General features: G+C 40.9%; 1 protein-coding gene across 1 annotated transcript in view; it reads right to left on the bottom strand.

Moving 5' to 3' along the window:
• The window catches only part of SUMF1 (sulfatase modifying factor 1), a 114,117-nt gene that overhangs the window by 49,029 nt on the left and 37,946 nt on the right, over positions 1-27,142 (bottom strand). Inside the window, exons 4-6 of the mRNA XM_050781408.1 lie at positions 9,261-9,343; positions 7,172-7,294; positions 6,293-6,407 (exon numbers count right to left, since the gene is read on the bottom strand). Coding sequence (XP_050637365.1) covers positions 6,293-6,407; positions 7,172-7,294; positions 9,261-9,343 — 321 coding nt within the window. The remainder of the gene's footprint in view (positions 1-6,292; positions 6,408-7,171; positions 7,295-9,260; positions 9,344-27,142) is intronic.

Raw genomic sequence — 27,142 nt, forward strand, 5'->3', positions numbered from 1 at the left:
ACAAGCAGCATAGCAAAATGTAAATTCTTTAGGCTCACTGGGGTCAAAATAGTTTGCTCAGTATAAAATCAGATCTAGCTGGGTCTGGTGGCTCATGCCAGTAATCCCAGCACTTTGGGAGGCTGAGGAAGAAGGATAGCTTGAGGCCAGGAGTTCAAGACCAACCTAGGAAACACAATGAGACCCCACCTCCATAAAAAAAAAAATATTTTTTTTAGAGATGGAGTCTCTGTCACCCAGGCTGGAGTGCAGTGGCCTGATCTCAGCTCACTGCAATCTCTGCCTCCTGGGTTCAAGTGATTCTCCTGCCTCAGTCTCCTGAGTAGCTGAGATTATAGGTGCACGCTGCCACGCCCGGCTAATTTTTTTGTATTTTAGTAGAGACGGGGTTTCACTGCATTTCCCATCTGGTCTCCAAATCCTGAGTTCAGGCAATCCACCTGCCTCGGCCTCCCAAAGGGCTGGGATTACAGGCATGAGCCACTGTGCCTTGCCCCACCAAAATTTTTAAATTAACTGGGCATGGTGGTGTGCACCTGTAGTCCCAGCTACCTGGGAGGCTGGGGTTGTAGAATCACTTGAGCCCAGGAGGCTGAGGTTGCAGCAAGCTGTGATCATGCCACTGCATTCCAGCCTGGGCAACAGAACAGGATCCTGTCTCAAATAAATAAAATCAGACCTGAAATAATAAATACATGAAATATCAGGTCAGGAAGCTATTTCCCTGTAGTCCATTTCATCATCAAAGTTAAATTCCTGCTCCAATTGACCAGAGCATGTGGATACAAAAGAGCAGCTTAGGTGGACTTGAGATACTACATGTAAACGATTTCCATAAGATAGAGATCTCATTAAGTCTCATTCTAAACACAGATGGCAGCTGTCTCTCTGGCTGGCTTGCTTGCTTTTTCCTTTAGTCCTGTTTGTCAGATTGGTTCCTTTAGGACTCCCAGTAAATGTTCTAATTTGTTTTAGTAACTTCCATGGCAACTTCTTCAGGTTAATTTTCTACACATATGCTGAACTTCCAGTTAAATATTCCAATTCTAAACATCTGTAGAGTGTCCTTATTTCATACTGAACAACGTGTTTTTTGAAAAGGTACACTGATTTTAAAAGAGTAAATGGCTCTATATTCCTTGGTAGCTCATGTAATTAAATAGAAAAGAAACTCTGTAGCTGCAAGTGCTGTCAAATATGCATAACTGTCTAAGAAAACCTTGTCATGGCCTTTTGCTAAAATGAACAGGCACTTATATCATTTGTTTGGTTCATCAAAAATGCTTATCACAGGCCAGGCGCAGTGGCTCACGCCTGTAATCCCAGCACTTTGGGAGGCCGAGGCAGGTGGATTGCCGGAGCTCAGGATTCGGAGACCAGACTGGGAAACACACTAAAACACAAAAAAAATCAGCCAGGCGTGGCAGCGTGCACCTGTAATCCCAGCTACTCAGGAGGCTGAGACAGGATAATCGCTTGAACCCAGGAGGCAGAGAATGGAGTGAGCCAAGATCACGCCATTGCACTCTAGCCTCGGCAAGAGTAAGACTCCACCTCAAAAAAAAGAAAAAGAAAAAGAAAAGAAATGATTATCACGGTCTTGTCCAAATGAGGGCCACAAAGGCCATCGCCTGTGTCTTTGGAACAGAGCTCACCCATCTTTCAGGACCAACTGATCCTGTTCAACTGCTGATCACATGGACCCTCCTGCACTTTGGCTTTCAAAGCACTTATTTGAATATTTGCTACTAGGACAACTAAGAATTGCATCTACAGCTCCACCCAGGCCCATACCTAGGCTTCAAGCTGTACTGCAGTTGCCTTGCTTGTCACACGCCGGCATGCATGAGGGGGATCCAGGTGGCTAAGGCCCTTTTCCTGCCAGCGTCTCTAGTGTGTCCACTGCCTAAGAAGGCCGAATATGGGCCTGGTGGCCCAGTGCCATCCATTTTCAGGGTCAGATGCATCCACAGGTCAGTTGTTATACACTCCTTAGCAGATTCTGACTTTAATGGCTACTGTCCTGCTGTCTGTAACAACCAATACCTTTCCTGGTGTCTAATGAGCATCCACAGCAGATACCTTCACTGACATTCTGTGCATCCTGCAGTACCACTTCTGCTGAACCAAAAGTAGCTCGCTGGGCACCTTCATTCCACACCCAGCTCTATACCAGCAAGCCGGGCTTCCTACCCATTTAAAGTTTGAGAAAAGGTTGAGATCATTTTTTTCCCAAGACCTCTAATCACTTTTTCTAATAAAACGATTCACCTGCAATAGTAGTTCATTCTAAGGGAAACATCAGAGGAAACAGCTACTAGGTTTGATAAGTCATTTGCCGCTACCAAATAATGCATCCATTTCCCATGAGTTTGTGTTGGTTTATTACATATGCAACTCACATACATGGAATTTTATACACATATGCACTCATATACTTATTTAAGGGACAAATACTCTCATGCAGTATTTTGTTTCTTATATTAATTCCACCCTAAGAAGAATAATGCTTTATTTATTTATTCATTCATTCATTCATTCATTCATTCGATATAGAATCTCACTCTGTCGCCCAAGTTAGAGTGCAGCAGTGCAATCTCGGCTCACTGCAACCTCCACCTCCAGGGTTCAGACAATTCTCTTACCTCAGTCTCCCACATAGCTGGGATTACAGGTGCCCGCCACAATGCCTGGTTAATTTTTACATTATTACTAGAGGCAGGGTTTCATCACGTTGGCCAGGCTGGTCTTGAACTCCTGACCTCAGGTGATCAACCAGCCTCAGCCTCCCAAAGTGCTGGGATTACAGGTATGAGCCATCGTGCCTGGGCCACAACTATAATGTTTTAACTACTATAGCTAAAAATAATCTTTCATTTCTGTTAGGTCAAGTGCCTCTTTGTTCTTCATCTTTTCTAAAAATCTCTTGTTCTTTCTCTATTGCTTGTTTAGTTTTTCAGTTTAAATCTTGGAATCACTTGGTGATGTTTCCAATAGCTTGTCTGTGTCACACTTAGAAATAAATTTTGATCCCTGCACTTTGGGAGGCCAAGGCAGGTGGATCACCTGAGGTCAGGAGTTTGAGACCAGCCTGGCCAAGACAATGAAACCCCATCTCTACTAAAAATACAAAAAATTAGCCGGGCTTGGTGGCAGGTGCCTGTAATCCCAGCTACTTGGGAGGCTGAGGTGGAAGAATCGCTTGAACCTGGGAGGTGGAGGTTTCCGTGAGCCAAGATCGTGCCACTGCGCTGCAGCCTGGGCAACAAAAGTGCAACTCCGTCTCAAAAAAAGGAAACGAAAAAGAAATAAATTTTTGGAAGAACAATTACTGCATGAAACAAAAAGACAAATATTTTTTTAAATAACTACTGTTAGAAGGGTTTTTGGAAGAAAATTAGTCTCTGTAACAACAAACCTAGTAAAGGGCTATTTCTCCACCACAAGATTTCCTTTCTCACAGTGTTAAGAAAAAATAAAAATGTGTTTGCTATGCTGTGAATAATGGTGTCCCCTCGAAAATTCATATTGAGACTTAATCCCCAATGCAACAGAATTAACTTGATTTTTTGTTGTTGTTGTTGTTTTTGTTTGTTTGTTTGGAGACAGAGTCTTGGTCTGTCACCCAGGCTGGAGTGCAGTGGCACAATCTCGGCTCGCTGCAACCTCCGCCTCCTGGGTTCAAGTGATTCTCCTGCCTTAGCCTCCGGAGTAGCTGGGATTACAGGTGCCTGCCACCACGCCTGACTAATTTTTGTATTATTACAAAAGACAGGGGTTTGCCGTGTTGGCCAGGCTGGTCTCAAACTCCTGACCTCAAGTAATACACCTGCCTCGGCCTCCCAAAGTGCTGGGATTATACACGTGAACCACTGTGCCCCATTGGGGATTAACTTAATCCTCAATGCAAGTATGGCCTCTGAGGGTGTGACAAAATCATGAGGGCTCCTCCCTCGCGAGTGGGAATAGCACCATTATAAAAGAGCTTAAGGTTGAAGGGAGTGCTCTTTTGTCTTTCTTCTGCCTTCTGCCAGGTGAGGACACAGCGTTAGTCCCCTTTGGCAGATACAGTCAACCCAATCATACTGGTGCCTTGGTCTTGGACTTCCCAGCCTCCAGAACTGTAAGAAATAAATGTCTGTTGTTTATAAATTATCCAGTCTGTGGTATTTTGTTACAGCAGCACAAAGGGACTAAGACACTCTTTAACACGGCTTTATGAGTGTATGATTATGCCAACAAAAGGACGGTGAGAAAGGAACTCTTGTACACCCATAGAGGAAACCATGCCCCAAGTGTTCTGCAAAATAATTCAACCATATATCTGAAACTCTTCCCAAGAAAGTTTTCTAACCTTTGACTCAATTATTTTACTGCTGGGAATCTATCTTTAAAAAATCATCAAAGAGCTGGGTGCAGTGGCTCATGCCTATAATCCCAACACTTTGGGCGGCTGAGGCAGGAGGATCACCTGAAGTCAGCAATTCAAGACCAGCCTGGCCAACATGGTGAAACCCTGTCTCTAATAAAAACAAAAAAATTAGCCAGGCATGGTGGTGTGCACCTGTCATCCCAGCTACTTGGGAGGTTGAAATGGGAGAATTGCTTGAACCCAGGAGACAGAGGTTGCAGTGACCCAAGATTACATCACTGCACTACAGCCTGGGTGACAGAGCGAGACTCCGTTTCAAAACTAAATAAATAAATAGATAGATAATTAAGCAAATAAAATGGCTCAAGGTTGAAGTGAGTGCTCTTTTGCCCTTCTTCTGCCTTCTGCCAGGAGAGTTCCTTCTGGTGGATGCAGCCAACATCAATCATGCTAGTGCCTTGGTCTTGGACTTCCCAGCCTCCAGAATTGTGAGAAATAAATTTCTGTTGTTTACAAATTATCCAGTCTGTGGTATTTTCTTACAGCAGCACAAAGGGACTAAGACTAAGTCATGGCTTTATGAGTATATGATTATGCCAACAAAAGAACGGTGAGAAAAGAACTCTTATACACCCACAGAGGAAAACATGGCCCAAGCGTTCTGGAAAACAATTTGGCCATATATCTGAAACTCTTACCAAGAAAGTTTTCTAGGCCGGGCGCGGTGGCTCACGCCTATAATCCCAGCACTTTGGGAGGCCGAGACGGGCGGATCACAAGGTCAGGAGATCGAGACCATCCAGGCGAGGTGGCGGGCGCCTGTAGTCCCAGCTACTCGGGAGGCTGAGGCAGGAGAATGGCGTGAACCCGGGAGGCGGAGCTTGCAGTGAGCTGAGATCCGGCCACTGCACTCCAGCCCGGGTGACAGAGCGAGACTCCGTCTCAAAAAAAAAAAAAAAAAAAAAAAAAGAAAGTTTTCTAGCCTTTGACTGAATTATTTCACTGCTGGGAATCTATCTTTCAAAAATCATCAAAGATGTAGGTTAATATTTATGTACAAGATATTCACTGTAGAAAAAAAACAAAAACAGAAATAACCTGTTTCTGATAAATACATTGGGGCTTATTTATATGATAGGTTACCCAGCTGCTGAAAGACAATGTATTTGTGGCATACTGCTAATGACAGATGAAACGGTTCTGATATAGTCCCTGCCTATAATTTAAAACTATTTAAAATAGTACGATTTTAAATACTGTATCCAGTCTGACCTAAATGCAATATGTAAAAAAATATGATACATATACACCAGAAACACATATGCTGGCAAATATGGTAGTTAAGAGCATGGGCTTTGGAAACAAACCGACCTGGTTCAAATTCCAGCTGTGCCGCTTTCCAGCTGTGTAACCTTGTGCAAGTTAGTTAACCTCTCTGTGCCTCAGAATGCTCACCTGGAAAATGGGGATAATAGTACCTACCTTACAGAGTTGAATGGACAGTAAATGAGACAATTCATGCAAATGCCTTAGCACAATGCCCGGCACGTTGCAAGCACTCAACAACTACAAGTCATTATTAGCATCATCAACACAGAGAACAAACGGGGAAGAAATGCACTGATATACTAACAGGGGTTATTTCTGGGTGGTAGAATTCCAGGTCAGTTTAGCTTTCTCCTTTATAGTCTTCTTGTTTTTCCAAATATTCTACAATAAGTATTATGGAATTAGAAAAGAAAATCCATTATACAAAAAGAGCATCTGATTAATTATTAGTATTTACTACGTGCAACAGTGAATGCATACACGAAGGGAACACCATGTGAGTCAGAAAATGAGCAATGCCTTTCACCCATGTCTACTGGGAGCCGCAGTTCTCAGCAGCTGCCACCCTCCTGCAGAGGTCTCATTACTCACGGGCGCAGTTCCTTGGAAGCCGTCCTCGCCAGTGTTGGTCACCGGAAACTCGCCCTGCCAAATGTTGGCATAATGCTGGCCTTTGGGCTGCAGTTTGTTGCCCCAGGGGAAAAGTCTGTCAGAAGAGACATAGGCATCAGCCTGTCAAACAGGCACAGGTTTTGGATTAAAGTCAAGAGAAGGGATGCAATGAAAAAGAGAACATTGCTCACTTGTTCTGAGTGAGCCTTTTCAAATATATATATAAATAAATAAAGCTTTTAATCAAGATTTATTTTCAATTTCCTTATAACTTCTCATGTCACATCCACAACAGCCTCAGTCTTGCCCAGGTACTCAGGAGGCCTGAAATAAATCACAAAACTCAAAGAAGGACTTATAGAAAGCTGGGAGAGTAGACCTCACTTTGGACTTATATGGTAGCGTGATCAGGCACCACCACACCACACTTTTTTATAAAGCCTGCGCTATTTTAAGGAGCCTTTCCTAGAAGATGTGAACCCAACATGAGTTTTCTGTCTCATGGCTCTAGAAGCAGAGAAATACTGCTGCTTCAGGAGATGCCCAAAATAAGAAAATGCTAAAAGCAAGGCAGTCTGCCAAGCTCTAAGCAGTGATATGTAACTCAAGGGGGTTGAATTGCTAGGACTTGCTTTGGGGCTGCAGGGAGCCCACTTGGCCAGACACTTGGTTTAGGGGTGATAAAAGATTTGTGAGCCATTCTCCAGTGTCTTCTAAGTAATTTTGTGGAAAAATAAGAAAAAGAATTATTGTTGTTACTAACTTTCTAACCAAAGTAAGTTCCATGGAGTTTTTTGTTGTTGTTTGTTTGTTCAAATGATCAACATATTGTCAGGCAAGATGAGACCCTCTAAGTACCTATTGTGCAGGCCTCCCCGACAGCTGTATTCCCACTCAGCTTCCGTGGGCAGCCGCTTCCCTGCCCAAGTGCAGTAGGCAACCGCATCATTCCAGGAGACATGGAGAACTGGATGATCCGGCCTGGGGAACAGCAAAAGTAGAATGAAAAGCAGCAACAGAACAGGAAGCAGGAACTGGCTTCAGCAAAGCGCCCATAATCCCCCTCATTTCAATCTGTGACACTGAGGTCATCCTGGTCCTGAAGTCAAACCCCAGCCACGCTACATCTGTCACACTCCACCAAAGGTTTCTGACAACCCAGGCTCCAAAATGGGTTACAGTTCCACTGGGAACTAGACTGAAAACATTTCTTCACTTTGTAGGCTTGGACTCCCACAGAATTTCATTGCTATGGCAGATGCAGAGATACTCCAGCTGCTAGGAGGGCCATCAGCAGAAGCTTCTAGCTCCTTTGGGGTTTAGCAGAGCTGACAGCCATCTCAGAGCCACCAGTGACTAACCAACCACAGCAGGGGCATACAGACCCAGCCATTTCAGCCTACAGTGGCTCAACCTAAGGGCCATATATACCCTAGAGGCTCCTGTATTGGCTGGAGCTTGGTTGGACCTGCATTGTGGCTTTGATTTTTCCCTCTGCCTGGTCCTGCTCTGGCCCCCTCCTTTCCACAGGTGTGGAGCCCTACCATTCTGCATCCTAAACTCCAACTCAGCCTCTGTTTCCACAGAACCCAACCTGTGACCCTTGGCTTTCAATTCTGTGTCTTTCTACTTTTCCTCTACAGGTGGCCAGTCTTTTTTTCCTGAGGGTATAAAGGGTGTGGAAGCTTGGTTTAAACACACACACACACACACACACACACACACACACACACAGAAAAAGGGGATAGACTTATTCACCCAGCACTAGATGGCTTTGGATGAATTCCCTGCTCACTTTTTTTAAAGTGGGCTACACATTCCTAGTCCATTCCTTATACACCTTTCAATTCCCCACAGTAATTACACCAGGCCTTCCATTTATTCTTTCAACAAACATCTACTGAGTACCCATCACGTGCCAGTCACTGTTTCCCAGCACAGACAAGAGATGTACTCTTCTCAGAAGACCCATTGGTGTTGACTGCATGAATAACATACATTTCCCTTTGGGTTTTCCTTCCTCCCTTAGCTTTTTCCTCTGTTACTAAATTCAGGAAAGCAGATATTAACTGGGAGCTAAGAAGCCAAGTTCACCTGAGAAGCCCAGGAATCCTATAACTTTCCACCTTGAAGACTAATTTCAGCACAGAGGTTTCCAACTCAGGCTTTGAAAGACGTTTGACTTTTGTCAAGGGGCTATATCCCTAAAGCTGAACTTCCTATACTCCCAGCTCCCTGACAATGAGGGCAATAACCAGGAATGTTGTTAAAAATAGTGACTTAAAAATGGCATCTGAAAAATTAGGTTAGAAGAGCAGGTTTCTTGGGCTGCTGAGATGCTGAGTCCTAACCCAAAAATTGCTCCAACTCCAGAGTTTGAAGTGTTACTCTATTTTTGCTTGAGATAATTATTTCCTTGCCACCCTGGAGACTTGCTGACCGACTTGGCTCTCTGTGGTTTTCCAGTTAGATGGTGGCTTCAAAGAATTCCAATCCGGGACTAAAGATCATGTGAATCCTATACCCAAGGCCTAGGCTTCTACAGTGGCAACCTGGCAGGACACAATTAATTATCCATAAGACAGATGTCTTCTTCCTCATAATGACCCACTAATAAGAGAGAATAGAAACAGAATGTAAAGATTAAACATGTCATGAGATTTGGAATAGGCCTCTCAAAAGGAGCAGGGAAACTGGGAAGAGGCAACTCTTTGACAGGCCAAATGAGGAAGGAAAGAGGCCACTAATTAAGAGCCTTCTTATGAGCAAGTTGCAATGTTTGGGTCTTTACATACATTATTTCCCGCCATCTTATTTTCCTACCAATTACAGTTTGTCATTCTCACCATTTTACAGATGAAGACGCCCACTGAGTTCTTTTGCCAGAGCAAAGGGTATCTATTTTGCAATGGAACTTGTCAACTGGGGAAGGAGGGACCAGCCTCACCTGTGCCGAATAGTAGAGTCAGGCCCTTCTGGGTGTCTCCAGTTAGCGCCTTTCACAGGTAACCACCAGGGAGCAGCTGCAACCTCAAAGCAACCCAGAACAGGCTGATGTTAGCTACTAACATCAACTCTAGAAAAACATCAACTTAGTGCATGCAGCAAAAATCTCAATGTCTTCAACTTCCATTTGGGTTACCAAACAAATACATTTGCCAGAATACCAAAAAAAAAAAAAAAAAAAGACTTATATGTAAATAAATCTTTAACAAAAAAGTATTACTTAATATCATAAAGCATCACAGTGAACAAATAAATACGTATTTAAATGGTGTTTATCTGTAAGAATTTTTTTTTTTGAGACGGCGTCTTGCTCTGTCACCCAGGCTGGAGTGCAGGGGGTACAATCTTGGCTCACTGCAACCTCTGCCTCCCAGGTTCAACTGATTCTCTTGCCTCAGCCTCCCAAGCAGCTGGGACTACAGGCATGTGCCACCACGCCCAGCTAATATTTTGTATTTTTAGTAGAGACAGGGTTTCACCGTGTTAGCCAGGATGGTCTCAATCTCCCGACCTCATGATCCGCCCACCTCAGCCTCCCAAAGTGCTGGGATTATAGGAGTAAGCCACCGTGCCCGGCCTTTGTAAGAATTTTTTAAAAGTGCATGGCTAGTCAATCCTCTATAATCTCTAACAAGTGAGACAGGTAGTGCTGCTCCTATTTAAAAGATGGGGAAACAGAGTTAACCTTACAATTAAATGTGAGGCTGAAGGTCAACCATGGTGGTCAGAGATCAAGCTGAAGCACAGAGGAAAAAATGGGGTGTGTTTTCAAAATACCCTGATTAAACTTCCAACCCAACATTGGCTGGGTGAGCCTGGGCAAGTTCACTACTTGTCTGGACCCTCCTAGTCCTTGTCTGTGAAATGGGAGCACACCTACCTGCCTCACCTAACTCAGAATACAGAGGTCAAATGAGGTAAGATTGGAAAATGCTCAGCAAACTGCAACTAGAACCTTAACTCCTACTTTATGGTTCTGTTAACTAAAATAACAACAGTCAGTGGTCCTCATTTAGTGAATGGTTTAGTTAGGAACACAGGCTTTGGAGCCAGTCAAAATGAGATTTGAATCATGGCTCTGCTGTTCACAGTGTGACCCAAGGCAACTTATTTAACCTCTTTCCCCAAGCCTGTTTTCTCATGTGGAGATAGAGATAGTAACAGAACCTATATCTTGGGTTATTACAAGGAGGAAATATAATACGCATACAGTACTTATGACTATGCCCTTAGCAACTGAGGTTAATATGACTTAGCAAGCACTCAGTAAAGGGAACCAGTCTCACTATGGCCCCATGACACTCAGTCACAAGGAGAGCCACAAAACTAATCATTGCTGCTAATACTAGCTAAAGAACAGACGTTGCAAATGATTTTTTTTTTTTTTTTTTTTTTTTTTTTGAGACGGTCTCACCCTGTCGCCTAGGTTGGAGAACACTGGCACGGTCATGGCTCACTGCAGCCTTGACCTCCCCAGCTCAGGTGATCCTCCCACCTCAGCATCCCAAGTACCTGGGACTACAGATGTGCGCCACAATGCCCAGCTAAATTTTTTGTATTTTTTGTAGAGACGGGGTTTTGCCATGTTGCTCAGGCTGGTCTTGAACTACTGGGCTCAAGTGATCCCTGCCCAACTTGGCCTCCCAAAGTGCCGGGATTACAGGTGTGAGCCACTGCACCTGGCCTGCAAATGATTCTTCCAATACAAATACAAATACAAATACAAAAGAAAGTGACTCACGGTTATCCCCACAACAATGTTACTCTTTGATTGTTTTCATCCTTTTGAGTTTGTCTGAGTAGAAGTTAAGGGAGAACATGTTCCTGCTAACCATTACAGCAATCACTGAAAACACCAAGCCGCATTCTTGTTCATTCTCTTTTCACACCAACACAATCAGAACATTCATGATATCTCAATCACAATTTGATGGGAAAAACCAATTTTTAAAATATTTCAACAAAAGAAGGCATTAGGTCCTTAAATGACACTACGGAAAGGTGTTTTATTTTACAGAGAACAGGAGAGTGAAAAGGCATGGCTTCTTTCTATTTCATTTGTGGTGCTGTAGAAGCTCATCTGGGGCTGTTCTCACTGACTGGGCTGTGCAGGTTTAGGTGCCCATGACAGGTAACTCATTCAGTGTCAAGGGAGGAGCTGCAGTGAAAGCTCAGGTTAGTCCACACTTGTGTTTCAGGAGGATCCTCAGATCATTCTCCCAACTCTACCCTGTCCCCAACACTAACGCCACCACCAGAAGGTTCTAGTTCTTAAATTAAAAAATAAAAACAAAAAAGCTTAAAAGAATGATAAAATATAGCAATATGTTAACCTCTGTGAAATCTGAGTGGTAGATACTAGAATGACTTTTCTTCTCATACCCTTTTGTGGGTATGAGAATATTTCATCACTAGTGATTTTTTTTTAAAATTATGATTTGTTTATCCATTCTACTACTAATGGGCATTTGGGTAGTTTCCAGTTTGGGGCTATTATGAATAGTACTGCTTCTATGGATATTCTTAAAAGAGTTTGTGGCTTTTGGCAAATATATGTATGCATTTTTGCCGCCAGTACATGATGGAGTGGAACAGCTGGGTCCTAGAATACACATGTGCACAGCTTTAGCAGAGACAAACACACACAAGCCTTAAACAGGAGAAGGCCCCTGCCATTTCCTACCCCTTTTTCTTCTTCTTTTTTTTTTAAAATTATTTATTTATTTATTTATTTTTAAACTTTTTATTTCCATAGGTTTCTGGGGAACAGGTGGTATTTGATTACACGAGTAAGTGCTTTAGTGGTGATCTGTGAGATTTTGGTGCACCCATCTTCCAAGCAGTATACACTGAACCCAATTTGTGGTCTTTTATCACTTCCCCTGAGTCCCCAAAGTCCACTGTGTCATTCTTATGCCTTTGCATCCTCATAGCTTAGCTCCCACTTATAAATGAGAACATATGTTGTTTGGTTTTCCATTCCTGAGTTACTTCACTTAGAATAATGGAAATAGCGTGGAGATTCCCTAAGGAACTAAAAGTAGAACTACCACTTGATACAGCAATCCCACAACTGGGTATCTACCCAGAGGAAGTCATTACATGAAAAAGATACTTGCACACACGTTTCTAGCAGCATAATTCCCAATTGCAAAAATGTGGAACCAACCCAAACGCTCACCAATCAACAAGTGAATGAAGAAACTGTGATACACACACACACGTACACACACACACACAATGGAATACTACTCAGCCATAAAAAGGAATGAATTAAGGGCATTCACAGCAACCTGGATGGGATTGGAGCCTACCCCTTTTTCAAAGGGGAGCTTTCCCTCAAGTCAGTTTATGTATAGAAGTCCCCAGGGCTTCTCTCTAGTGGCCTCTCGGCCCATACTCTTCTACTCTCCTTTTCCTCTCAATTCAATCTGGTTACAAATATTTATTGAGCACCCACTATATGGCTAGCACTGAACCTGATTCTTGGAGGGGATCTACAAGTCCCAGTAATCCTCCGAGTATGATTTATGAATTGCTTGCGCCATCCCCTTGGTGATGAGTGAGCTTTCACTGTGTTCACAGGAGATCTGGTCAAAAGTGTGTGGCATCTTCCCCCACCTCACTCTCTTGCTCCTGCTTTCACCATGGGAAGCGCCTGCTCCCACTTCTTCTTCTGCCATGATCAAAAGCTTCCTGAGGCCTCCCCAAAAGCTGATACCAGAGCTACATTTCCGGTACAGCCTGCAAAACCGTGAGCCAATTAGACCTCTTTCTTTATAAACTACCCAGCCTCAGGTATTTCTTTATAGCAATGCAAGAATGGCTTAATACAACAATTAATTCCTCAGTTGCAATAACTGGGACAGAAAGTGTGCAATTAATCACCTCATTTTCCTTGATAAATGTCTCTAAAATTCAAACTGGTGGGTCCAGATATCACCTTACACATGTTAGTACTATAGGTTTTTTATCTCCTTCTACCCGCTACCCCACCCTCTGCTATACACACACCTACTCACTCACACTTTCTCTCATTCTAGACACCTGTTTTTCTTTTTTCTCAGGATCTATTCTTTCTGAAATCTTTCATGCTACCCTAGCAACCCACCCAAAACACACTACTAGCTTAACATCATGGAGCTATACGATGATCACCAATCTCAATGAGGTGCACAGTAAGATGGAAAAAACACGTCAACACACTAGCCAGAGCACGAGAAAGAGAACACCACCACGATAACACTATCCTTGACCAAGGGCTGCAACCTAGTTTTTTGGTCCAAAACAGTAAGACCTGAAGCAAGTATGCAAAGATATATGTATAGTAAATCTAGACATAATATTATTTCTAACTGAGAATTACAAAATAACCCAACTGTCCTTGGTGTCCATGAAAAAAGGAATACTATATGGCTAGTTATCAAAATATACTCTAATATGGAAATATGAAAATAATATACTGTCACAAAGGTAACCTATGGAATACACATCTGATTCCGCTTCTGTAAAATGTATGCATAACAATCTTTGTTAGTATCATCAGGAGAAAAACGTCTGGAAAGACTATACATAAACTTAACATGAGCAAAGGATCAGGAGAGTACTATTCGACATTTTTAGAGTGAGTGTGCATCACTATCACAGGTTTTCTCAACCTCAGTACTGCTGATATTTTAAGGCCAAATACCTTGTTATAGGAGACTGTCTTATGTATTGCAGGATGTTTAGCAGTGTCTCTGACCTCTACCCAATAGATGCCAGTTGCATCCTCCCACTCCCACACCAACTGTGGCACATAAAAATGTCTCCAGACATTGCTAAATGTCCTCTGGGGAGAGCAAATTATCTACTGCATTATGATAATTAGGAAAAAAAAGATTACTTTTCTTAAATATTAATATACAGTTCTTAGTAGCATAGTGGTAAGAGTATCTGACCCTGAAGCCAAGCTGCCTAAGCTTGAACAACAGTACCACTTTTTACAACCTACAAGATCTCTAGCTGCTTATTTAACCCCTTCAGGCCTCAGTTTACTCATCTGCAAAGTGGGGATAAAATACTACTATCTACTTTCTGTGGTTGTTATAAGGATTAAATTTTAAAGTACATGTAAAGTGCTTAGAAAAGCACCTGGTACAGAATGTTAGCTGTCATTATTACTACTATTCATTTATGTTATTACAAGTTACAATATTCTCTTAGAGCTTTCAAAGAACATATATGCTAATTAGTGAAAATCTACCCCCATATCTCTTCAGCTTGAGCCCCCTCCACCCACCAGTTCACCCTTTTCAGAGTACTGATCAGCTGAGAAAAGTGACCAAGTGCTAAGAGGTGAAGGAAGTGTTGGAACATGTGTCACTTCCAAAGACTTCTCAAGAAGACGTACCATCTTCCATCACAGTCATGATGTGAGAACCATCCACACATGAACTAACCCACTCTCTAAAGCAAGCAGCACTATGAGGGTAGGGCAAGGGGAGTGTATTAGTCCATTTTCACACTGCTAATAAAGACATACCCGAAACTGGGTAATTTACAAAGGAAAGAGGCTTAATTGTCTCACATTCCACATGGCTGTGGAGGCCTCACAATCATGGCATGGTGGAAGGTGAAGGGGGAGCAAAGGCATGCCGTACATGGCAGCAGGCAAGACGGCAAGAGAGCATGCGCAAGGGAACCCCCTTTTATAAAACCATCAGCTCTTGTGAGACTTACTCACTCTCACAAGAACAGTGTGGGAAAAACCCAGCCCCATGACTCAATCACCTCCCACCAGGTCCCTCCCACGACCCGTGAAGATTATGGGAGCTACAATTCATTCAAGATGAGATTTGGTTGGGGACACAGTCAAACCATATCAGGGAGGGTGTGAGGGGTAAACACAATACAGGAGGGATCCACATTCCTCAACCTCTAAACTCCAGAAAGCTTGGGCCCCTGTAAGAGAACAAAACTACACACTTGTCTGTAAGACAGATCATAAGTCACCATTGTGATGGTCAGATGCACAGTCAGAAACCATTTTCCCATTTCACACATGAAGAAGGAAAGACAAGTAATCAAAGTCACCCCACAACTGAGGACTGACAAAATCAGAGGTAGGGCCTTATTCATCCTGCCCAAGTTTCCCTTGGAATGTCAAATATTTTCTGGCCAAATTTAGGGCAAATCCCATCCAAACTCACTAAATGCTTTCCTTTTCCAAGTGTCACTGTTTCTAAACATTTCAAATAACTTGTTCTTGAAATCCTGACTCTGTCTTGAAAATAAGTGCTATTCTACTAGGTTTCGGAACTTAACAAAATAAACAACTTTTAAGAGTCATATATTAGGCATTTTATCAAGGCTATACTGCAGATTGTGACATCTCTAATTCCTTTTAACAGGAATAGTGTTCAGGTGTGTTGTTTACAGAGCAGAAGCAGCAACATGAATGGACTGGCATCTATGATAAACCTCAACCTAAAAAGAGACATTTTTTTGGATGTGGTTTTCCACCTACGCATTCTCTGCTCAACTGAGACAATTTCCAGAGTTACAGCACCCCCTTATATCCAGAGGAAAAAGTACTTTAACATGACCTATTTCTAGTCAACCATCTCCATAGCAACTGTCTAGGGTTTAACTTGAAACAGCTGTATGAGCCAGCCAGTGACCAATTACAATGTAAATAGGACCCATGTGAGTTTTGAAGTCCCCTTGAGAAATGGGCTTCAGAGAGCAAAGACGTATTTCCCACCTCTCCCTGGGGACATAACCAGACTTGTAGTAGCAGCTTAAAGAAAAGGAAACAAGACAGCAAAGGTGTCTTTATTCTTGCCAGAGGTGGCAAATTACGCTTCTTATACACACACAGCCCAGGACAAAATCAGCACAGAAAAAAGAAAGCTCTGTATAATTATGCATACTCAAGTGTAAAGATGTCAAGTTCACAACTTTACAACTGCTCTCTTAAAAATTAAATGCATTTAGACAAGCAAATTTAAAAGATGGACGTCTCTTGAAATGTAGTATAAACATGACAGCTACCCCTATAAAAACAACCCAGGAGAATTTTTCAGCTGGCATCAGTGAACAATGAGAAATTACAGATCTGCTCAAATTCATGAAGTGTAAATAAAACCAGAAGAGGATTTAGCAACTGAAGGAATTAAATGGAGTAAAGAGCACACAGTAAAAATATTTCGTCAGTACCCAATACAAGTGTGGAAAGCTAAGAATGAGGCTTGAATAAAGGCTAAAAACAAATTCATCATGAAAATAGGTAGTCAAGTCTGACAGCTTACTTCAAGTTAAATCCTAAATCAGGTTCCTTGACGACTTAATAGACTGCATGGGAGAGAAAAATGCGTGCTTTTTCAAATAGGGTAAAAATATTTATGAAACTTCAGGCAGACTTGAACTTTTGCAATACTTTTTGGTTCAGTTCTTAGTGAAATTCCTCATGCTATAATACACTGCATTCCCAAGGCACACAATCAGTAATCAGCATACTCAAAACATTTCATGTCCTGAAGAGAGGAGTGGAAATTCTAGGCAGAATTTCTAGGCACTATTGAGAATGTGCAAAAAATGGCCCAAGGAATCCATGGACTTAAAGAAGCCTTAAAATTGACCTAGTTTACTCATTTTCAGTTAAGACCCGCATGACTATCAGGGGGCAGGGGGAACTGATTTGGGGCTTGTAAAAAAAATTAACAAAAATAAAAGAAAAACACTTTTTATTACTTAAAAATAAGTTTTACTCATTTTTGTCAAATAAGTAACTGTAAATTGGTATAACCTACCTTGAAAGCAATGTGACAATATTCAGAATCATTTATTTTATACCATTTGAAAGAATACATCGTAGTCATTAAAAATTATATGCTGAAAAACTAAAATTTGAATGTCTACCCTTTACTGAAAGTGAAAAATGCCATTTACAAAAATGTTTGTACAAGCTCAATTAAAAATATATCAATATATAGAGACACCCACACACATACCCACACATCCCAAGAAAATATTAGCAGAACATATATTTAAATGTTTATACTGATTATTTCTGGGTGGTGAGATTATGGGTATATCTAATGTTCTTCTTGTGCCTTTTTTTTTTTTTTCTGGAGACAGGGTCTTGCTCTGTCACCCAGGTTGGAGTGCAGTGGCACTATCACAGCTCACTGTAATCTTGAACTCCTGAGCTCAAGCAATCCTCCCACCTCAGCCTCACAAGTAGCTAAGACTATAGGCAAATGCCACCACACTTGGCTAATTTTTTCATTTTTTGTAGAGATGGAGTCTTGCTATGTTGCCTAGGCTGGACTTGAACTTCTGGCCTCAAGCAATCCTCCCACCTCAGCCCCCCAAAGTGCTGGGATTACAGGCAAGAGCCACCTCTCTAGGTCCTGTTCCATTTTTAATGTCTGAAACGCCTACAGTGAACATATTTTTTTATTCGTATTTTCATTTTAGTTTCATTTAGTTTCTTCTTTTAATGGAGCTGAGGCTTAATTTTATATTGAAAAAACAAAAGTAAGCAATATCAAATAAGTGTTCATTAAAAATTACTTATATTCATCATTCTACTACAAATTTCATTTTTATATTCACCTTCCAGTTTCATCAGTAAGCATACACATTTTTACAGTTTTTCCTAATTTTATATTAAATGTTTTCACTGATTTTATTAAATATTTTTCTATGTTTTATCTGAACTTCATAATGTTCACTTTTAGTGGCTGCCAATATTTTTGTCTTGTCAATACACTATAATTTCCGGTCTCCTAACATTGAACCATTCAGGTTATGTTCAAGTTTGTCTGTTGGTGCTTTTTTTTGCTGTTATAGATAACACTACAATGAAGATGTTCAAACACCTTCATGTACATTTTTTGCTTCTGCTAAATTTCCACAAGTAGCATCACTGCAACCTAACAGCGTGTCTTCATAGCCCTTGCTAAAAATCATTTACAAAAATCCTCAATATTATTAGATGGTATGGTTAGTTTCCTTCTGGAAAGACGTCTGAGTGTACACCCAAGATGAAGGTATTTATTTCAACTCTAAAAGAAGGCTCCATTAGGTTCCTTACATTGCTAGTAGCTTACTTACAGATCTTTTCCAGTGTCTAAAACAGGGAAATTACAGAAAGTTGGAAGGCCATCTGATTGCTCCTATGTTATTTTTTCATGCCTTATAAGCTCTCAAGCTTCTGAGAAGAGGGGTCAAAGAGAAGACAGAACATAGAAAAGGCATTCTAAGAACAGGAAATTCTCCCACACACGTTGTCTTGGAGGTAAACAACAATATAAATAATCTCATCTATTATTTGTAAAAGACAGGAAAAAGAGCATCCTCAAGGGACAGGGGCTCTAGTTGCAAAGGCAGCACAGGCTCACAGCCTGAGATGATCTACTTCCTACTAACATTAATAGTAAGAGACACACACCTGCAGATGACTATATAACATCATGGCTCTGTTGCTGACCCTTCAAACAAGGGGCTGGTACTATATAAGCCAATCTCAGCCTATGGCCACAAGAGCACAGAACAAATTCTGAACATTCTGCAGAGCTAATTTCCTCAGGCTGCCAGCCTGGCACATCTCATTTCACCCTGCAGCAGGACACCGCACCAGTGGCAAGATGGTGACTGCTGATTCTCCTCCTGGTGGAGGCAAACTATGCAGGAAACACTTGCATACTTTTAAAGGATTTTAAAAGTGGCAAAGACTTTAAAGTTGGGAAGAATCTGAGAAGATATCTACTGAAATTCCCTCATTGTATAAATGGGAAAATAGGCCCTTGAAAAGTGGAAGATAGTGGCAGAGCCAGGAAAGTAACCCACGGCTGCATGTTTACAATTGAGAACTTTTTCCACTATTCAAGCATTTCCCAACAGCTCTTTCCTGACAGTTTTCCATAAGATGGTAGAAGGTACGGAGAATAAAAGATTTCCACCATCAAAGGAGTCACACTAGTTACGAAAGCACTGGGTTACTCAAAGTTAAACTAATTTTTAACTGCAGGACTTCTAAGAATCTTATAAAGTGTATGGTAAGTCTTGAGTAACAGGACAGATAGTAGGCACTTGAGCCAAGTGGCTAATTCTGGGTGCCAATTTTGGCTCTCCTATTACATCACTAGCCATGTAATGTTGGTTGGACAAATTACTTTCCTCTCTGAGCCTCAGTTTCCTCAATCAGTAAAATTAGTAATCTATGAAAATTTATCATACAGGCTTGTTATGAGGATATACCATAAAAAGCACTCAACATGTAGTTAGGTATTATGTAGGTACTGGCACATGACTGCAAATCTATAGAATAGGTTCATGATGCTATCTACTCATTCTGCAAATACTTGGTGAGCATCTTCTCTATGCCACTCCTGTGCTAGCCCCCGGGGATACACAACCAAAATACATAATTGAGAAGGGAAAAGAGACAAACAAGCAGATGATTTCAAGCCTGTTCTAAGTACTGTGGCCAAGAGAAGCTCAATGAGCTATGGTAGCCAAAGGTGGGGCACCCAAAGTCAGCGGGGTGATGCCCTGCAGGTGCTTCCTGCAGGAGGTGAGAAGGAGGAGCAAGTAAGGCAGGGCAGGAGTGGGAAGGGTGTTCCACACAGGAGGCCACCTGTATTACAGGTGGATTTGAACTAATCCAGAAAATTTGGGCATCAATATTTTTTTTTTTAAATAAAATGTACCAAAGATCTTCAGAACCTTAGATCTGGAAGGATGCCAAAAGGTTACTTGATTTTAACAGGTACCTAAAAGCATTCCCTCTATAGTGTCTCTAGGATGAACAGAAATAAGGTAGGTTGAATACTGTTCCCTATTTGACAAGGGCAGTCCAAATTTATACCTGTTGATAGTGGCAGGAAGCAGACAAATGCCTAGGCAGATAGAGGCAGGTCCAAGGTGAAACCCCACCTAAAAGTGGAAGACAGTTTAAAGCCTGAAAGCCAAGCTTTAAGTCAAAGCCACAGACCAGATTGAGAACCTGCCTTCCCATTTGGCACACTTTCCTATGATTGATCCCTACCCTTTACTAATTTTACATATACCTACCCTTTACTAACTGGTTTTCTACACTGCCATGCCCACCTTTGAGTGGTTTCTTTGCTTTAGCCTTTCTTTGCATACACACAAACGAATCAGCATGCATTCCCCTATTCCGAGCCCATAAAAGCCCTGGACTCAGGCACACTGAGAGAGAAACCACCCAACTGCGAGGGTAGGGACCACCCCCATGTCCTCTCTCCACTGAGAGTTGTTGCATCGCTCAACAAAATTTTTCTCCGGCCTCCTCAGTCTTTGATTGTCAGCATATCCTCATTCTTCTTGGATGTGGGACAAGAGCTTGGGACCCCCTGAACATGGTGCAGAAAAGGCTGTAACACCATGCCCTCTGCCTTTCACCAGCAGAGAGCAGCCACCCCACATGACAAAAATGGTGGTGAGGCCAAGCTAGCCCTGAAGTCACAGACCAAGGCGGGGCAAGGGCATTGCCAGCCAGGTATTTCCAGCTGGCAAAAGTGATTGAGAAAAGTCCTAAGTCACTATTATCCAAGCATAATTAAGAGCATCCCATTTCACTCTCAAAAGTGTCTTGATTTGGACAATAAATTATGAAGTCACTCTGTGAATAGATGGTCCCACAGTCTCAGCTTGAACAATTTGGGTGACAGATATCACTTCCTGGTAGGCAGTCCCTGTCATGTTCAGATCATTCTAACAGAGTTCCTAATCTTTAGCTAAACTGAAATCTGTCTCCTGGAGACCTTGCCTCTGCTGTCCCTTTCTAGGTTCCCAGAGATCACACAGAATAGATCAAATTCTTTCTCCATCATCTTTCAGACATTTGTAGAATAATCATAACTCATTTATCTCTTAGTCTTTAGGTTCAGTAATTTATTCAACCTTTCCCAGGCACTCCAATCTCAAATTAAGGGCATCGCCATCTCCCCAAAACCCAGGAGTCATACTGGATTCCTGTCTTTTCTTTTCTCCCTATGCGTTCAGAGGTACTTCCAAATATCGGATCACTTCTTAGCTTCTCTCCTCCTACCACCTTGTTCCTCAGACCCATCATTTCTCACCTGGACTATCACAAAACCCCAAACAGAACCAGAGGGTCTCTTTAAAATGTTAATTAGATCCAATGGCTTCTAAGTGTTTAAGATGAAAATGTGTTTTCAAATGTGCTTCTAATGTGTTTAAGATGAAAACCAAACTTCTTTGAGGCCTACAAAGCTCTGTGTAATCCAACCCTGCCTACTTCTCCAACCTAACCCTGACCCCACATCACAGTCCCCCTTGTTCCTAACTCCCTCCTTCCTGGTCATGCTAGCCTTGCTCATTGTTTAGGTTTCAGCTCAGAAGTCATCACCTCAGACAGGCCATCACTAATCCTACAAATAAAAGACCCAAGAGCTCAACTGCATTATACTCCAATCATTTTTCCATTATTCTGTTTTATTTTAATCGCAGTCCATCGTCATAGTCAGTTATAAATTTACCTGTTTAGAGTCTGTTCCTTACTAGAATTATAACCTCCATGAGAATAAGGATTTATATCTAGTTATCTGTTGTATCTACAGCACTTAAAACACAACCTAGCCCATAGTACATACTGGATAAACAATACTTTTAATGAAAAAATTCATCTGTTCCTTAGGTTTGCATGATTTCCAAACCCACCCTATCCCTGGGTGACCCTCTTCTGCATAAACATCAATTTCGAATACAGTCTTTCAGTGGGATATCCTTTTGTGCCCCTTCGTGGGCCATTGTTGCCTCATCTATAAGAGGATTTTTTGCCAGATAATTTTGAAAGTTTCATTCATTCTAAATTCTTATTTTTTCATAAGTTTCTCTTAAAGCTAGATACCCCTGGGCATGACTCTCTACTCAACAGTTTACCTTTGTTTTCCCACAGAGGCCAATGATACAGAGTCCAATATTCGAGGGGCGGGGAATATCAAAATCATTGTTACTTCTTAATCTAAGTTTGGCCTCAAAAGAACCAAGACATGAAAAGAAATTTAAGGTCATATTAAACAGGTATTTCAAACCTGCACCTCTGGGACCCCAGCAGGCCTCACACATACTCATTCTGATCAGGTCTCTTGCAGCAGGTTAGAAAAAAATATTGTGTGCCCTGTTATCCTATTATATTAGGTTCTCACCTTCCAGGGTTATCATGTTTTGCTTCCTGAGCTTATGCCACACACTGGCTCCTAAGTCAAGTGAACAACTACTCTTTTCAAAAAAAGGCACAAAAGACAGTGTTACCTTCTTATCTCATCCAGTCAGCCAGCCCTGGCCTGCCCTTCCCAAATAACTCAGTTACTGTGAACCCACCTTCACCCTGGTGACTGGGCCAGTGTTCTCTCGCCAAGGAAAAGCTGACTTTACAACATGAGATGGGTCATACCAGGTCTGAGCCCTGCTGCTTTCAAAAACTAAAGGCTCCAATAGATGATATTCAAATGGCATTCTTTCATGTTTTGACAAATATGTATTAAGTGCTTACTAAGTAACAGTTACTGTGCTGGGGATAAAGTGGTGACTAATACAGATGCAATCCCACCACCTTCACAGAACATAACTACTAAAGCAAGCCTGTCCAACCCATGGCCCATGGGCTACAGCAGCCCAGGATGGCTTTTAATGCAGCCCAACACTTATTCGTAATCTTTCTTAAAACATTACGAGATTTATTGCAATTTTTTTAGCTTATCAGCTATCATTAGTGTTAGTGTATTTTATGTGTGGCCCAAGATATTTCTTCTTCCAATGTGGCCCAGAGAAGCCAAAAGATTGAACACTCCTGTAGTAAAGGGAAGAACATTCAAGAAACATGTATAGAAATAATTATCATAAGTGAGACTAATGATATGAAAGGAAGGCACAAGAAACCATAGGAACAAGTAACACATGCAGATCGTCTAAATCTGGGATGTGGATGACAGAACAGTGTTCCAAATGGACATCCCAGAGTAAGTGTGGCTGAGATCTGATGCTGCAAAGCTAAAGGTGCGCACTTAAAGCATGTGGACACAGCAGACCCTCTGTCAGATGCTCTGCCCCAAGTGTTCCCAAGATGACTTCTTCCTCATCAGCAAAGTTCCCCTCAAATGCCTCTTCCTCACCCAGGCCTTCCTAGATAAACAAATGTTGCTTTCCACACACTTCCCCAACTCCTTATTGGTACTCTTGACTACAGCACCTTGCTGGTTCCCATCCTAATACTATTCTCAATTTGTTATTTCATACGACCTGGACACTCCAGGATAATGTGGATTTCACATACTCTTGTTCCTTTTGAATAATTATTGCATAATTTTTAAAAAATATATATTTCACTTTATTTCTCTAATACACTTGATGTTAAAATGTATAAATTGGGGGAGAAATCCAACCTACTTTTGGCTCAGTGTGTTACTGCATCTCCCAGACTTTGAGCAGCTAAAAGGCACGGAGGGTATCTTTCATCCCTTTATTCTCAGGAACAGAACACCATAGTACCTGGAAGACAGTGGGACATCTAGAGTTGTATGCTAAACACACAGACCACATCTTAAGCCAGAAAGCAAATTGTCACAGAAGGAATTAGACTCACTTCCATCACTGGAAGTCAAAGAACACACCCCACTGATGGATAACAGACCTCAAGAAGGCATGAATACAAATGATAGATCAAGAGATATATCACTGTATAGATCCAGAACAAGTGAAAGCAGGGGCTCAAAGGAAGGACATTCTGATACATACTACAACATGGATGAATGCTGAAGACGTAATGCTGAGTGAAGTAAGTGAGGCACAAAAGGACAAGGATTCCACTTACGTGAGGTACTTAGAATAGGAGAATTCATAGAGGCTCAAAGTACAATGGAGGTCACCAGAGGCTGAAGAGTTACTGTTTAATGAGCATAGAGCTTCTGTTTATAATGATGAAAACGTTCTGGAAATGCATAATGTTGATGGTTGTATAACACTGGTATTATACTTAGTGCCACTGAATTTTATGCTTAAAAATGGTTAAAATGGTAAATTTTATGTTATGTATAGTGTACCATACACACACATACAATGTATGTTATTAGTATATTCCTCCAGCCAAGGCCTGTGAGATAATCTAAGAGGATTTATTTCATAGTAAATTTCGCAATTTGGTATTCCACAATAGCAAATCTTTTCAAAACATCATTGTAACTTGGCAGAATACTATATGAGGCATTACCAAATCTTACAAATAAGCAACAGTAAAGGAAATTTAACTTAATATTCAATTATATCAAGCAAAGAGATAGTCCACTGGAAGAAACTAGAACAATGCCACTTACTAAAAGGCTTTCTATGATTAAAACAAGTAAAATACTAGTGAATAAAAAACTACAATGTTGTGCTGGCATGAAAAACATGAATGAACAGAGTTGCAGAATGATCACGAGCTTTAGGTGAGACAAAACTTACAGTGTGTTCCTAACAAGGTTGATTTTGCTGGAAAAAAAAAAATTAAAAAATTCCCCAGAGAATTATAACAAGCCCCAGAGACCCAATACTGGAGGAAAAAGAAAATGAACAGATGCCAACCCCAAGATGACCCAGAAGTTGGAATTATCAGACAAAGACTTTATTTTTTTAATTTTTTTGAGATACTTTCACTCTGTTGCCCAGGCTGGAGTGCAGTGGCGTGATTTCAGCTCACTGCAACCTCTGCCACCTGGGTTCAAGAGAGTCTCATGCCTCAGCCTCCCGAGTAGCTGGGACTACAGGCTGCGCCACCACACATGGTTAATTTTTGTATTTTTAGTAGAGATGGGGTTTCGCCACGTTAGCCAAGTTGATCTCCAACTCCTGACCTCAGGTGATCCAGCCACCCAAAGTGCTGGGACTACAGGTGTGAGCCACCATGCCCAGCCAAAGACTTTAAAGGAGCTATTACAATCATTGGCTATGAAGCAAAGGTGAATGGTCTCGAATGGAAAGATGAGAGCTCTCAGCAGAAAAAAAAAAAGCTATCTTTAAAAAATGAAACTTTAGAATTGCAAAGTACAACACCTGAAATTAAAACCTTACTAGATAACCTCTGCAAAAAAATGGAGAAGAAACTCAAGAGAATGACAGAGAAAATAGGGAATCTGAAGACATATCAACAGGAAGTACACAATCTGAAGAATACAGAGAAATGACTACTTTAAAATAATGAACAAACCTAAGGAACCTCTGGAATACTATCAAAAGGTCTAAAATTTATACAGTGGAGTCCCAAAAAGAGAGGAGAAATTGGTTTTAAAAAACAAGTGAAACAATATCTGAAAGTATCCCAAATATGGTTAAAAACATAAATGAACACACACAAGAATCTCAACAAACCCCAAATAGGATAATCCCTAAGAAAACAATGTCCAAATGCATCATCATCAAACTGTTGAAGACAAAAAAATTTTAAACTTGAAGGAAGACATAAAATAATGACACAATACATATAAGAAAAGTGTTTGAAATGACTATCATCAGCAATCACGCAGACCAGAAAAGATTGTGAAACAACATTTGTAAAGTGATGAAAGAAAGGACCTGTCAGCTCAGAAAATTCCCTTCAGAAATGAAGGTGAAATAAAAACATCAGATGAAGAAAAACTAAGAGAACTCATTACCATAAGACTTACTCTAAAAAAAGTACTAGAGGGTTTTATTTTAGGCTGAAGAGAAATGATACCAGAAGGAAACATGGAACTTTAGGAATGAAGGAAGAGCAACAGAAATGGTTTGGATAGATATAACAGACTATTTTTCATCTTTAAAATAAGTACGAGGTGAGATGCAGTGGTGCACATCTGTAATTCCCAGCAGTTTGGGAGGCTAAGGTGGGAGGATCACTTGAGGCCAGGAGTTTCAGACTAGCCTGGGCAACATGACAACACCCCATCTCTATTTTTAAAAAGTAAATAAATAAATTAAATTAAATATGTATGAGTATTGCAAGAAAAAATGCAGAACATAGTCTAGGTTTTTTCCAATGTATGTACATGTAATATATGACAACTCTAACACAGGGGATAGGGTAATAGAATCTATGTGGTTATAGGACACATTTACTTAAAGTGTTAAAATGTTAACTCTATAGTGTAAGTTGTTATGTATATATATTATATTGTAATCCTTAAAGCTACCACTAAAAATGATACTAAAGATATAGCCAAAGAGACAACAGAATTACAATAGAATGCTAAATACATATAGATATAGACATAGATATAGATATAAACGAAAATATTCAAAAGTGAGGTTAAGAGATGTTGGAAGATGGAGTGAGGAGGTCTAGAAGACAGTGAAATAATGCCTTTAGTGTGCCAAAAGAAAATAACTGCCAACCTAAAATTTTTACTTAGTGAAAATATCTTTCAAAAATGAGGTACTTAAAGATATTTCAAACAATAACAAGAAAGTTAACTGCCAAAGGAAATCCTTTAGGCAGAAGAGAAATTGATCTCAGACAGAATCCCAGAGATGCAGAAAGGAATGGAGAGTACAGATATTAGTAATTATAGGAGTAAAGAAATACTGACTATATAAAAAAGTATTAACAATGTCTAATTAGTGGAGGAAGAAAACAAATTAGAATGAAAGAGTGGACACCAGTAATATGTAAGTTGGATAAGGATGACTAGAGTAAGGTTATGGGATTATACAACAGAAAAATTAATGGAATAATAAACTTTAGACTTTATACTCAAGTATTAAAATTGATCACTAAATGAGGAGACATAAAGTGTATGACTTCTAAGAAGACAAGCAAAGTTGGAATGAGAAGAA

The sequence above is a fragment of the Macaca thibetana genome, chromosome 2, assembly GCF_024542745.1.
Source record: "Macaca thibetana thibetana isolate TM-01 chromosome 2, ASM2454274v1, whole genome shotgun sequence".
Classification (NCBI taxonomy): Eukaryota; Metazoa; Chordata; class Mammalia; order Primates; family Cercopithecidae; genus Macaca; species Macaca thibetana.